The sequence below is a fragment of the Melopsittacus undulatus genome, chromosome 12 (assembly GCF_012275295.1).
Source record: "Melopsittacus undulatus isolate bMelUnd1 chromosome 12, bMelUnd1.mat.Z, whole genome shotgun sequence".
Lineage (NCBI taxonomy): Eukaryota > Metazoa > Chordata > Aves > Psittaciformes > Psittaculidae > Melopsittacus > Melopsittacus undulatus.
Genome location: NC_047538.1, coordinates 13,698,030 through 13,712,242, shown reverse-complemented (window position 1 = coordinate 13,712,242; position 14,213 = coordinate 13,698,030). Strand labels below are relative to the sequence as shown.

At 59.4% G+C, this 14,213-nt stretch overlaps 1 protein-coding gene across 1 annotated transcript; it reads left to right on the top strand.

Moving 5' to 3' along the window:
- Positions 1 to 351: 351 nt before the first annotated feature.
- SLC25A1 (solute carrier family 25 member 1) lies at positions 352 to 14,124 on the top strand. Its single transcript, XM_034068038.1, has 9 exons — positions 352 to 478; positions 10,527 to 10,634; positions 10,777 to 10,876; positions 11,098 to 11,236; positions 11,668 to 11,752; positions 11,903 to 12,007; positions 12,201 to 12,316; positions 12,642 to 12,715; positions 12,819 to 14,124. Exons 1-9 carry the CDS (start codon positions 379 to 381, stop codon positions 12,931 to 12,933), a joined length of 942 nt encoding a protein of 313 aa, XP_033923929.1. The 5' UTR covers positions 352 to 378; the 3' UTR covers positions 12,934 to 14,124.
- The last annotated feature ends 89 nt before the right edge of the window (positions 14,125 to 14,213 follow it).

Here is a 14,213-nt window from a genome sequence, read left to right as displayed (position 1 = left end):
GGATGTGTTGGTTTCTCTCCCGGTTACAGTGCGAGGCGTTCACAAGGGATTGCTGCTCTGGGAGCTTCCTCCTCCTGACCAAAACAAACCCATTCCATTGCAGGGCAGGGCAGCAGCGCCCCCCCCTTCACAGCGCTCATTGACCCCCCGTCATTGCCGGTGCCTCTGCGCGCACCCCTCGGGCCGGGGCCGGCTCAGGGCTCCCGAACACGGCGGGTCCCGCCCCGGGGGCGCTGCCCGCGGCTCGGCAGGGGGGCGGCCGCTCCCGGCGCGGCCCCGCCCCCGAGGATGTGACGCCGCCGGGGCCGCCCCTCGCGGGCGCGGCCCTGAAATAGGGCCCCGGCTGCCGCCGCCGCGGGCAGCGCAGGAGCCGTGGCCATGCCCGCAGCCGCTGCCCCTGCTGCTGCCGCCCCAGCCCCGGCCCCGGCCCCCGCTGGCAAGGCCAAGCTCACGCACCCCGGCAAGGCCATCCTGGCAGGTGAGTGAGCGCCCGGCACCGGCCGCCAGCGCGGGCATCCCCGGGCCGGGGGCTGCCGACACCCGCAGGTGCTGGTGCCGCCGTGCGAGCCCCAGCAGCGCCGGGGCCAGCCCGTTCCCGTCCCGCTGCAGCCCAGCCGGGCTCGTCCCGTGCCGGCTCCAACGGCTGCAGCCCCGCTTTGGGCGGGGGTCGCGGCGGGGCTGTGGGGCTGTGCCTGCAACCTGTGGCCTGGCGGGGAGGTGCCGCTGTGCTCACAGCCGCCGTGTGTGACGGGGCAGAGGGACACGTTAGCAGGAGAGTTGGGCTGATGGAGGAGGAAGCGGCAGGAGCTCCTTGTGCACCCCCTGGGGATGTAAAGGGAGAACGCTGAAGCGGCAGCGCTCAGATTGTGCTGCTCCAGCCGTGTCTTGCACGCTGCTGTGATACAGATCCTTTTACGGCTTCTTGGTCCCTCCTTTGTGTCTCAGCATCAGTTCCCGTGGATCAGGGTATGTTTTACCATCCTGCTCTGACCATTTTCATAGGATCTAAGTAAGCTCTAAGCACAGCAGTAACTGCAGAGTTAATGTGCTTCCTTCTGCTTGTGGCTGGTTTGAGCTCTGAGCTGAATGGAGTCCAAGACAGTGGAAGGCTTGTTAAACTCCTTTGTAGCCCTTCATTAGCTCCCTGGTTTCTTCTGCCACTCCAAGGACAATTCCCAGAGTGCAAATTAGTGTCTTCTCTTTCAAACGAGCCCTCACAGCCTCCGCAGATTGGCATGTTTAGAGCTTTTGTGTTTTCCAGCCAGTTCTCCCTCCTACGACTGTGCCTTTGTTCATCTGTCCAACTCTGCTCTCCTCCAAGGGCAGAGCTACAGCCTCCTGTAGCAGGACCTGGGGGGAGCAAGGCTCTGCCCATCCCACTGGGCAGGGGAGCGGAGCCCTTTGCCACACCAGCCCTGCCTCGGTGGTTGACTTCTCCTTATGCAGATCCAGGTTACTGCTGGAGACAGCATCGCTGTGGGAAATGGATGAGAGCTCTGGAGCATGTGAAGGGTCATGAGGCTTCCTTGGGTCATGTCAGTGGCATAGAAGGGTCTGTGCTGTCACCAGGGCTGCCCGGCCAGAAGGGCATGAGAAGGCTGCAGCTGTGGCCGAATATTCACATGAACCCATCAACGAGGCCTGGCTGCTTCAAGTGCTCTGTGCTCCTCAGAGGTCTCAAATTTGTGCTGCCACCCAATCAAAGTCGCTTGTTAGTTCAGGCCTCTTCTTATCCCCTTTTACTCAGAGGTCTTTTAAATGGGATTTAATCTAAGCTTAGGATGGGATAGACAGGATGTTTTCTCCTCATCCAGCCTTCTCAGTCTTTCCGACCTCATTGCCCATGTGTGGTCCATCAGGTTATCACTGCCTGGGCCAGTGTACCAGGATGCTTCTGTAGCCCTCATGTAGGTCCATAATCAGGGATCATCAGTGCACAGCTTATGGGCACACTCAGAAAGAGGCTGTAGCAGGTCTGCCCTGCTCTCCCCTGCCAGAAAAGCTGCCATGAGTGTGCCAGGAAGCTCTTCTGGTGCAAAGGAATGGACATGGAGCTTGTGGCCTCTGCTGGGTATCAGTCTGGGCAACAACACAAAGCTGCACATGCCCCCATTTGGAGGAGCCCTTCTGGGTCCATGTGAGACTGCAGAGGTGGAAGAAGGACCCTATTGAGATGCTAGTCTTCTCCTCACATGAAGCAAATCAGAGTAATTGGTTAATGGGCAGAAGTCCAGCCAAGCCTCTGTGGCATCTAATTGTATTAGAGAACCACATAAATGGGAGAAAGCTGCTGTTAACTCCCTGTGTTCCAGCCTGCTCAGCCCTCCAGCCCCTTCTGGGGGTGTGCAGTGCAGTTTGTGGTTGTCTCTGATGATTTTAAGGAGTTTTAGGGACTGATAACTTTTCAGGAGTTAACACCTCTGATGCTCTTGAGGCTTTTCATCTAGCCCCTGTCTGCACAACAGGGCTGTGGGCTCCGAAGCTCATCTTCCTTGTAGAGCTGGAGGTGTTCAGAGGCAAACCATTCCTGCTGTGCTGTGCTTCCTCAGCCTCATACTGGTGGGGTTAAATGAGCTGCCATCATCCATCCTGGATGCATGTCTGCTCCCAGACCCTGTGTGTGACTGAGATCTCTGCCAGGGGGGCACAGCTCCCTTGTGCTGCCCAGACCTGCGCAGGCTGGCGCTGGCTCTTGTCTGAAGAGACACAAGCAGAGCTCTGGCTGCCAAGAGCTCCTCTCCTTCTGTTGTTGCGACAGTGAAGGCAAAGTTAAACATTAATTTGCTAATGGTCTCGTTTGTCCAAGCAGCCGCTGTGTGCCAGGGCAGCTCCTCACCTTGCTGTGACCACACAGCCCATGCTGCAGCCACAGTGCAGGGACATCTTGGCTGTCCTGGCCATTGGGATGCAGTCACTCCCAGGGCTCCGTCTTCAGGGTTACAGAGGGCAGAGCTGGGTGGGTGTGGGTTCTGCTGTGGTTCAACCCCTACACCCCCTTTGCAAGGGGGGAGCCCCCATGCTCAATTGATGGTACAAAGCTGATTTGAGGGACCCAATCAGAAGTGATGCGGCTGTAGGACACTAAGGGTTGGTGTAATGTGGCTTAGTTAAACTGGGCTAAAAGACTGGTAGATGTGCAGGGCTTATACTGAAACAGATGTTACACATGTCTGTCTCACGGGCTGGCTCAGTTACCTGTTGTAAAGCTGGTGTAATTGTGAACTCGTGAGCTGGTTTGAGGTCCTGCTCCTGTCTCTTCTGCTGGTCAAGAGCCTGTTTGCAGGCCAGGCTGGGCACCCAGCTGTGTCCCAGCAGCTCCCAGTTGCTGTGCTGTGGTTTCCAAATCATCCCTTCCACCAGCTTCCTGCAGGACTTGGTGCTGCTCCCGGCACAGGCCACGCTGCAGTGGGCTCGAAGTGAAGCAGTGATGAGACAGGAGCTGGTGGGGGGGTCACCCCTGTGTTTCCCAGGGGCTCCTTGCTGGGGTTTGGCACCACGGAGCTGTTAGGTCAGCTCCAGCCAGCCTGCGGTGGCCATTTAGAGCCCGGCACAAACTGTGTCCTTTTGCAGGCAAACCTCCTCACCCCAGCCCTCCTCCTCAGCAGGGCTCGCAGTGACTGTTGGGTCAGTGGCTTTGCCTGCCCTGGTCAGAGTTAAGGACAGCCTTGCTCTGTTTTTAGCCAGCTTTGAAGCCTGGGGTCTGCTCCCTCCCACAGAGCAATTCCCAACTGCCTTGCTCTTTGCATGCTACCTCTGCCTGGGGGCTGGTGCACAGTTGCTATTCCTGCCTACACCTAATCCTGCCTGCTCAGGGTGTCTGGATGCTGCCCTATGTGATGCTTGGTTTGGAAAGAGCTCGCTGCTGCTCTGGTGTTGGCTACAAACACTGAGTACTGCTGGGAATTAGCAGTGATGAGCACTAGGGCCCCAGGAGGAGCATGAGCAGAGGGGAGAGGGACTGTGCAGGGAGAAAGAGAAGGGCCTGCAGGGTAGGGCATGAAGCACCCAAAGCAGGGAGCCCAGGATCACAGGAGAAGCAAAGCAGTGATTAGAGCTTCAGTCTCCTTTGTTAATCTCCTGATACCAGTTTTCTAAGAAACACTGTACCTACGGAGGAGAGTCAGGGACAGGATGTGAAAGCTGAGACTTGCTCCTTACAGAGCAGGACACCATTCCCAAAAGTCCCAAGTCCATATGGGCTTCCAGGGCCATTGGCCTCCTGGGAGGGTGGCTGTGCTCCTGTGGTCTGGAACACTGCCTGGCATTGAGCCTGCAGCTCACAGCAGAGCAGGGGATGCTGAGCGGGGGAGCCGGGTGCTGGGCTGGATGTGGCAGTGGGGAGGGTTGGTGAGCATGGAGGGAACCCATCTTGCCAGGTCTGCTGGCGCGTGGTGCATCACGCGGGGCTGTGGTTTGTCTGCTCTGGCTGGTGTGGGCCTGGGGAGGGGGGCGGAAGGAGCACACAGGCCCTGAGTGTGTCCTTGCCTGCCTCTGAGCCCTCGTGGACTGCAGAAACCGAGAGCAGCCCCAAGGCTTTTGGTGGGAGGAGGCTGCAGCCCCAGGCCTGGGAAACCACAGTGCAGTTCTTCAGCCAGCCCAGCTTGGTCAGTGTGAATGGGTTCTGTGTGAGCTGGGCTTAATCCTGGGCCTTGAAATGTGCTTCTGAGATTTTCACATGCCTGATGCTGTGCTTGACATTCTGCAGGCGACCATTTTCCTGGGTTGACGTAAATGATCGGAAGGAGCCATCCATCTTCTGGAGGCAATGAGCGCCGTGAGCTGACAGCCCAGGGATGTTGCAGCATCTCTCAGCTCTGACAGCTGTGTGCGCTGCATGCCAGTGCTTTGTGCTCCTGCCTGGGCCCTGGTGACCCTGGGCTTGTGCCATGAGGTCTCAGGTCACCTCCTGACAGCTGAGGTTGATTTTTATGCCATCTTTTCTCTCTCCCTCTGCTCCATTGCCTGGTGCTGCAGCCATTCCCGTGTGCTGGTGGCTGTGGGACCAGAGCCTGTCCCCGGGGAAGGCTTAATTCCTGCAGTGGCTCCTTCATCCAGCTGTGGGGCTGCACTGGGGGATGTGTCCAGCAGCCTTGGGCTCTCACTTTGGCTCCTTGTTGCCTGTCTGTAGGAGTTTTGGACACTTAAGAAGGTGTCTGAAGTGCCATGGTGGGTTGGCCAGGAGCAAGTTCACAGGGGCATTACCAGGGCCTTGGGGTGCACAGGGCAGCAGGGAGGTGATTTGAGCTGGGACAGGGGACTTGGGGAGTCCCCAGAGGTGAAGTCGGCACCAAAGGCAAACGATGCTGTGACTGTGGACAAAGGGAAATGGCTTCTGCCATTGCACTCGCAGCCATGAAGTTTATAGTAATGATTTATTGCAATATCAGCCCACTGAGAAGTAAATGCGAAGGGGTGATGAATGAGCAGGTTGTGAAAGGACAACCTGTTGAAACAGGATGGTTCCAGTAAGATTAGGGACACATTACTCCATCCCATCCCCAGCATTATGTGCAGCGCTGTTTGCATGGGGCTGTTTACCCACCCTATGGCACAGGGTACAGAGAGGCACATTTCATGTTTGTCATCCTCAGTATCCCTGGTGAGGGGATCAGGCTTTCTCCAGCCTGGCTGTAGCAAAGTCCCGTGACGAAAGCAGCCATGTATTTACCGACAGACATGCTGAACACCCGTGCCTCCCACCGGCCTTGTCCCTATCAGATAGGAGACCATCCAGGGGCCCCAGCGCAGGGGATGGATGCCTCCTGAGATGGGCTGACCTGTTGCAGGACATGGTGTTTTCCCTTCTAACCAGAACACTGTTAATGTGGCAGTCTGGCCTGGGGGAAGCAGCCCTCCCCAGGCTCGGTGATGGATGGGATCTGTTCAGCCCCCATGGTGGTTTTCCCCAAGGATGGGTGCTGAAGGGCTGTGTGTGGCAGGAGGAGGTGTCCATGGGAGGCTGTTCAAAGCCAGCTCTCTGGGAGCGCTGTCCCCAGCCTGCCTGCGGCTGAGCCCGTTTCACAAGGTATGCAAGAAGGTGATGGGGTGATGTGGGGAGGGTGGAGCCTGCTCAACCCGTTTCACCACCGCAGGCACGGCAGGATTTCTCCACCACTGCCTTTGCTGTGTCATGGATGGCTCAAGAGCATCATGGATGGCTGCCAAGAGGGGGTCAATCCCTTTGTTGCAGGCAGTAAGGGCTGTGCTGCTGGTGGGGCAGCATGTGGGCTGAAGAGAATGGTTGTGAGCTGGAGGAGGGCACTGCTGCCTCCCTGCTCTGTAGCATCCTGCTGCTCTTTGAGTCCTTTCATGTTTCATTTACTGAGCTCCAAAAGGCCTCTTGGCCGAAGGGGAAGAGCACCAAGTCCTCTCAGGAGGCTAGGAATGGCATTCAGGAGGTAGGCAGGGTTGCGGGCTGTGCCTGCTGCATGTGGTCTGTGTCATGCTTCTCGCCTGCTCAGCTCACCCTGTACACCTTCACCCTCTGTGTGTGGGCTGGGTGCCCTCTCAGTAAGGACAAACATGAGGGTCAGCTCTTGGTGCTGCCCTAGAGAGGAGCTGGATGCCTGTTTGTGCCTTCCCACTGCCCTGAGCCACACGGCCAGCAGGAAAGGCAAGCTTCAGGCATGCTCCAGTGAGAGCTCTGCTGCTCTGCTTCCAGGCCCTGAGGAGTGATTTCTTCTAGCCTGAAAGGATCCTGCCAAACCTGAAGTTAAAAGGGGCTTTTTGTTTGGGAATCAGACACTTGTGTACATCTGCATGTGAAATTACCCTTAAAATGGAGAGGCTGAAATTGCTCTCCAGGTGCTCACTTCTCATCAGAGCTGCACAGAGACCTGCTGCTCTGTCTGCAGGAGCAGGATGCTTTTGCAGGCACAGTCACTTGCAGGAGTGGCAGAGGCACAGTGCCAACTTCTGCCCCTCTGTGGCTCCCAATCGGGGCTCTCTGGGGCACTTACCTTCAGGTAGAGGATTTTGGGGGTGGCTGAGCCAGCCCTCACTGCACAGCCTTGGCTTGTGTCAGATGGGGAAGATGGCTCTGCTCATCTTCCCCATCACAGCTGTGTCCTGCTGCCCTTGGCACCCACAGACCTGTGGTCCCTGGGGTGAGCTGGCCAGGGGTGACCGGGGGTGTCCCAGAAGCTGTTTGCTGATGGGGTTTGAGCTGAACCTGTGTGTGCTGGTGCTGCTGTGCTGCAGGGGTAGCACCCGTCTGCTGTCCCCAGAATCCCTCTCCTTCCTGCCAGCTCTCCCCAGCAGTGTCCAATGCCTGCAGCTATGTCCTGAGGTAACTGCTGGCCCCTCTGCAAAAGAGAGCCCAGCTTTGTTTGGGAAATCCTTGCTCTGTGGCTCACAAACAGGTACTTTTCCCTTCTCCTACTTCCCCACTGTGCCCGTGGGGTCAGGATTGCTGGCAGCCAGGGTGCTTGCAGGCTCACTGCAGGCAGGGAGCCATTCCCAGTGCTGGGAGCAGGGTCCCCTCCCCAGAGGCACCTTCTCTGGGGCTGCTCAAAGTGACCTTCCCTGAAGGACATCCTCTCTCCTCGCATCCAGCTAACAGCCCAGAGCCTTGGCTCAGCATCTGGGCTGCCCCACTTTCCCCTCTCGAGTGCTTGCTGCGGCTGTTCTGTTGACTCCATGGTGTTGCAAGAGCTGAAGCTGCTGATTAAAGTCCGGGTAAACAGGTTGGAAAGCTCTCGGTAGCCCTGGCGAGGGAGGGGGGGCTGGAAAAAGCTGCTGCTCATGGGCGATGGGGTGGTTTGTTTGCATAGAATAAGGTTTCCACTTGAATTAAGTGGGGTGGGGAGAGGATGTTTGACAGCAGAGCAGCAGCTCTGATGTGCCTCACTTCTGGGAGGGAAGGGGCTGTAGGGTGGGCTTTTTGTGCCACCTTGTCTCTCTGCAGGCAAACAGGATAAGATCACCCCAAGTCATGCCTGGGGTCCCTGCTCCATGCCCCTTCCCATGGGATTTGGGGTTGGAGCAGCACTGAGGGCAGGGAGCACATGTCCCCGAGCAAGACCAGGGAGATCTTCCTCTCCCCTGAGCAGACCTGTTCTCCTGCCCTGTATCTCTCTGCAGGGGTGTCGAGCCTGTCCTGGCTGTGCAGTACCAGGGCAGGCTGCGAGCACAGCGCCCTCCCATCTCCTGTCCCCAGCACACAGTGGTGGAGGCAGTCGTGGTGCCAGCATCCAGCCGTGGCTCTGGGATGGAGGCACCTTTCCCATCCAGCTCCCTGGTTCACTGTGGCAGCCAGCACAAGTGCCCTGTTCCTCCTTCCTTGGCTTGGGCAGCCCCAGTGCACCAGAGGCTGCCAGTTCCCAGGATCAGCATCCTTTGCGGGACACTTCACGGGCTCCTGTGGATGTGGCTTTGTCTGCAGGATGCTGGTCAGAGCCTCTGCCTCCCCTGCACAGACCAAAGCCCTCAATCCCAGTGCTTGCTGAGGCTGTGGGCAGGTTGTGGGAGGTGCAGCATCCCTCCCTGTGCTGTTGGGGGTAGCTGCTGTGCCTGGTGCCCCTGAACTGGTGCTGTCTGAGTCCTGGACATGCTGGGGGACCAACAGGGAACGTTTGCATGTCTGAAAATGCCCAGCACTGGAGGTCCTCAGTGTGGAAGAAGGGAAGTGGCTTTGGCAGCACTCGGGGTGTTTGGCCGTGGTGGCAGCAAGGTTTGGTGGCACTGTGCTGTGTTAGCGGTGCTGAGAGGTGCCAGCTGGTGCTCAGGTTGTTGGGGCCTGCTGCACGCAGCTGGAGGATGCTGCTCCTCATCACACTGCTCACCAGGGACCTGTGTGGTCCTACAGGAGCTCTTTGGCTTTGCAGAAGTGCTTGTGCAGCCCCCGGCCCCAGTATCTGCCATCTGTGATGGACGTGCCAAGGACAGGGAGGGTTGAGGGGACAGCAGGAGTGCTCTGGGATCCCTTATGGTGGTGGCTGTCCTCCCCTGGTGCCCCGGGGGTGCTGTGGAGGTGTAATGGCCGCAGTGGTTGCCCATTGCTGCTGGCTCGGGCTGAGCAGCTCCAGCCCCTCCTGGGAACACAGGGGGAAACAAGGAGCCTTTGTCTGCTGCGGCGGAGCCCGGCTGGCCCCGCGCCCCGTCCCCAGCGCCCCACAGTGCTGCGATGCTGCCAGACTGGGCTGGCTGGTCCTGCTCTGGGTGTGGGGACCGGCACTCGGTGCCATGGTGTCCTCATCCCTGCGGTGCCTGCGGGAGGAAGGGGATGCGCTCTGAGCGTGGGGCTGGGCTTTCCTGTCATCCCAGCTGTGCTCAGTGCTGGCACGGCTTCCTGGCTGCCTCAGGGAGGATGAGACAAGCCTGAGCCCAGCCCCATGCTTCTGGTGCCTGCGGCCAAGTAACCCAGGATAAGGCTGTTTGAAGGTGGGTGCTGCCCAGCTGCTGGAGGGGAGTTCTTTGAGGCTGCTTTCCTTTCCCTCCAGAAGGGCATGGTGCCATGGGGAATGCCAGGTGTGTCCTCACGCTGTGAGCAGCTTCGCCAGTGACACTTTGTGGGAGGGAGCTGGTGGCAGCACCCTGGATTAAGGGTGTCTCTTGTAAATTTGGAGGCCATACAGCAGGAATAAGACCATATGAGAAACTGCCATAGCCTAAGGAGCAGGGGCTGCCCGCTGTTGTCACAGGGAAGAGCCATGGCTCAGCTCCCCATCCTATGGGCCCTATCAGCATCCCCTCGCAGGGTACTTTGGAGGGTGCTGATAAGCAGAGCTGTGCCCGGCTGTGCTGCACCAGGCTCGCACTGGGCTGCAGAGCAGGGGAACCACCACTGGCTCCACGCTTCCTGCTCGCTCCGGCACAAAGAGCTCCCGCTGCTCGGCAGGACCCGGCTGCGCTTTGATGGAAGGAAGAGAGCGGCTGCGGGTCGTTGGCCGGCCGGGGCTGAGCCCGGGACCTCAGCGTGCCGAGGGCAGCCCGAGCACCGGGAGCCGGCACCGCTGCTGTGCTCCGGCACATCCCTGCTCCGGGGCAGGAAGGGTTTTCAGCGGTGTAATCAGCGCCCAGCAGCTGCCGCTGCAGGAGCCTGGCGCGGCCGGACAGGTTGATGATAATGGTGCTTCCGTGGCCAGGTCTGAATGGGCTCCTGGGGAGCGGTGCTGGGCCTCGTGCAGCGCAGCTCGGCTCCATTGGGTTTATAGATCCCTGTGCTAGCAGCTCCCTGGCAGGGTGCAGGGCTCTGGAGGGAGTGAGGTGCCTTTGAGGGGAAGCAATGCTGAATCAGCAGCCCTGGGTGCTGTGCTTTGCCCGGTTTTCCCACCCCTTTGGCCCATCCTCTCCCCAGCTCTTGCCATAGTGAGGCATGGTGCTTGTGCAGGGTGCCAGGCTGGCACAGGGCCCTGCTGCCCTGTGAAGTTCCCAGGGCGTTGGTGAGGATGGGGACACTGCATCCCAGCCCATACCTGGCTGGTAAGAGGTCTATGGCACAGCAATCATGGAACTGGCAGCACTGCACAGTGCTGGACTGACATGGTGCTGCTCCCAGCCTGAGCATCCCCTCCTCTCCCTGCCAGGTGGCCTGGCTGGAGGGATCGAGATCTGCATCACATTCCCTACCGAGTATGTGAAGACACAGCTGCAACTGGATGAGAAGGCAAACCCTCCCCGCTACAAGGGCATTGGTGAGTGCACCAGCCTGCTGGATGGGTTCAGAGGCTGCCAGGGAGCCTGGCTGGAGCTGTGGGGTTTGTGGGGTGAGCAGTGGGTCTGGCACAGTGGCCTCAGCATAGTGGGTGATGGTGGTGTCACTGTGCTCTGCTGCAGGGGACTGTGTGAAGCAGACTGTCCGTGACCATGGCATCCGGGGGCTGTACCGGGGGCTCAGCTCGCTGGTGTACGGCTCCATCCCCAAGGCTGCTGTCAGGTAGGTGCCCCCATGACATGGGGTGAGCTGGGGACCCTGTGCAGCAGCAAACAAGGGGTGGGTTTGCCCTCGGCATCCCCAGTGTCACTTTGCCAAAGGGTGCTTTCCTGGGTGGGAAGGGTCCCTCGCAGGATGCACAGCTGCTCCAAGGGGCAGACCCCGAACAGGGGGTGCAGGCCCCTGGCTGGGTGCCCTGGGGTTGCACAGTGGCTCCTTTGCAGGTTCGGGATGTTCGAGTTCCTCAGTAACCAGATGAGAGATGAGCAGGGGCGGCTGGACAGCACCCGGGGCCTCATCTGCGGGCTGGGTGCTGGCGTGGCCGAGGCTGTGGCCGTTGTTTGCCCCATGGAGACCATAAAGGTGGGTGGGAGCAGCCACCAGTGTCCCCCTACCCAACACCCCCCCGGGCAGGGTCGGGAGGGGATGAGAGCCAGGGATGCTTTCAGAGACCTGAAGGCCACGTGGGTTTGCCCAGGCTGGGTTTGTAGGGGACGAGCTGATGCTGGAAAGCCCCATGGAGAGGTCGGGTCCAGCAGCCACGTTCCCTTTCCCACCCTCCACCCAGGAGCCATCCCATCACCCAGTTTAGTACTGTAAAACCCATGTTGTTGCTTGCAGAAGCAGTTTCCCAGGTTTTCCTCTGCAAAATGCCATGGGCACAGGCTTCCCCTATGGTCTCACCTTGCATTGCTTGGCCATGAGGGTCCGCTCTGATTTTGGGACCATCCCTGGTTTGGGTGTATTGCATCTCCCCATGCCTTGGCCACGACGAGTGCATTGTCTCCCCACAGGTGAAGTTTATCCATGACCAGTGCTCCCCCAAGCCCAAGTACCGCGGCTTCTTCCATGGTGTGCGGGAGATTGTTCGGGAGCAGGGTGAGTCCCAGGGAGAGGCACCCTGACCCCCTGGGTGCTGCCGCACTGCAGGACCAGGGCAGGAGGTGGCACAGGCTGGGACCAGCAGCCTGGGGAGGTTTTTCTCTGCTGGTGGGGTTGGTGCTCTCCTCCAATGCCCTCTTGCTGCAGGACTGAAGGGGACCTACCAAGGCCTAACCGCAACTGTCCTCAAGCAAGGCTCAAACCAGGCCATCCGCTTCTTTGTCATGACCTCCCTCAAGAACTGGTACAAAGGTACGGTGTCCCTGTCCCCACAGGGTTGATGGCTTCTCCAGCCCTTCCTCGGGAGCTGGGCTTGGGCCTTCCATCAGCACACCCTCCACTTCTCATGGCTCAGCCAGACCTGGAGCCTTCCTTGGGTTCCCTCGGGGATGCTGTGCTTCATCCCCACACCACCGCTCTGCCCTCAACCTCTTCTCCTTCCCAGGGGATGATCCCAACAAGGTCATCAACCCCTTTGTCACGGGGGTGTTTGGAGCCCTCGCTGGAGCTGCAAGTGTCTTTGGCAACACCCCGTTGGACGTGGTAAAGACCAGGATGCAGGTACAGCAAGGGCATGGTGCGGGACCTCTGCCTGTGGCAGGATGGGGCCATTGTTTGGGAGCTGTTTTGTGCAGCCCCCAGGGCAGGCACCTGATGCTGGTGATGTTTGGGAGATGCCTGGGGATGCTGCCCTCTCATAGGGGGGCTGTGGGGTGCCAGAAAGTGTTTGCACAGAGGAGATGGGGATGTTCCTGCTGGGTTTGGTGGCCCACTGCAGCAAAGGGTGATCGGTTCCTCCTGGCTCACCATGGCTCTGCCTCCCATATGAAATTCCCACAGATGCATCCCTGGCTCCAGCCTCTGACCCTGCTTTTCCCATCCACAGGGGCTGGAAGCACACAAGTACAAGAGCACCTGGGACTGTGCCTACCAGATCATGAAATACGAAGGGCCCCTTGCGTAAGCACTGCGGGTGGCATGGGGGGAGCTGGGGAGGAGGATGGGCAGGGACAGGGGGTTCTGAGGGCACCGAGCCCCACGGATCCCACTCTATCCCTGGCAGGTTTTACAAGGGCACGGTGCCTCGCCTGGGCCGCGTCTGCCTCGATGTGGCCATTGTCTTCATCATCTACGATGAGGTGGTCAAGCTCCTCAACAAGGTGTGGAAAACGGACTGAGGGGGCCGGGCCAGGCGGCCCCCGCCTCCCTCACCCTGTGGGGATGCAGCTGGAGAGCTGTGACCAAGCCCACTGGGGCCAAGTCTGCCCCACACACATGCCTCCCCCCACACCCGGCCACCTTTATGTTTAGCAACAGGCTCTGGAGCAGGTTAAATTATTAGTTGTGCGCTAAAAGGAGCAGGGAGGGAGCAGCATCTCAGTGTCCAGACCCACAGCATCCCGGTTATGCCCACCCTGAGCCCCTGGTGACACTTCTTCCTGGTCCCGTATCACTTGCAAGCGCCAGTTATCCAGGACAAGGTGTCCCCTGGGATGGTGGCCCAGGCCGTCAGCAGTCAGGAGCTGCCTGTGGGCCAGCTCTCTTTTGGATGCTGAGAGCCCCACCAAGCCATGTGGGTACAATGTCCATGCTGTGCGGCAAGCACTGCAGCTGGAGGCGGCTTTTGGGGCTGACACACCAGCTGGGAGCAATGCAGTGGGTCTCACAGCAGCTCCATGGGGATCCCCCAGCCCTGCACACCCCAGTATGGGATGGCAGTGACCTGCTGGTGTGCTCCCAGGCTCCCTGCCAGCACCAACCCCCTGGGGTGCTGCATCCCAGCCCTGGGCTGCCCGGAGTTGCACATAGAGCCAGGCCTTTAGTTCTTGCTGCGGGGCCGGGGTGAGCCGGGTGCCCCATCACTTGCAGTTTACAGTCGAGACGCGTGTGCGAGCCGGGGTGAAGAGGCACAGCCCCGTCCCGCAGACTTGGCCCCTCGGCCGGGGTGCAAACCCCTTTTTCTGCCACATTCCCCCCATCTGCCCTCCTGCTGCCTCTCTGCAGCTCCATAGGTAATCCTGTAGCTTTCCGAGCTTCATGCTGACCCACTAACACCCATGGCCGTGGGGTTGGAGCCCTGCTCTGCCCATGCTGGGCTTGGCCCCTCTGGATTTGTGCCAAACTTCTCCCAAAGGAGCTGGGGGTGGGCACGGGAGCTGGGGCTCGACCCATCCCTTCTCCCTCCTGTCGCCAGTGATGAGCGCAGCCTTAACACAGGAGGGCAGAGGAGGAGAAGGAAAGCCCAGGCATGGTTTACCTGTGGCTTTCTGCTCTGAAGCCAGTGAGGGTTGCATTGGGTTTGTTTGGTTTTTTTTACTGTTATTCTGTTTTACATTCGCAATTTGAATAAAATCAGTCTGGCTTTAGCAGCCCTGTTGGTGTCCAGGCTATGCTGAGCACCTGTGGCCAGGGCTTGGGGATGGGGTCCCCCATCGTGTTTGAGCTGGTGCTCCTGGGG

Excerpts from the sequence above, each read along its gene's own strand:
- SLC25A1 (XM_034068038.1), top strand. The coding sequence starts at position 379 with ATGCCCGCAGCCGCTGCCCCTGCTGCTGCCGCCCCAGCCCCGGCCCCG. Across the intron at positions 11,237-11,667 it reads GCCCCATGGAGACCATAAAG|GTGAAGTTTATCCATGACCA; the intron begins GTGGGTGGGAGC and ends GTCTCCCCACAG. Across the intron at positions 11,753-11,902 it reads GGAGATTGTTCGGGAGCAGG|GACTGAAGGGGACCTACCAA; the intron begins GTGAGTCCCAGG and ends CTCTTGCTGCAG.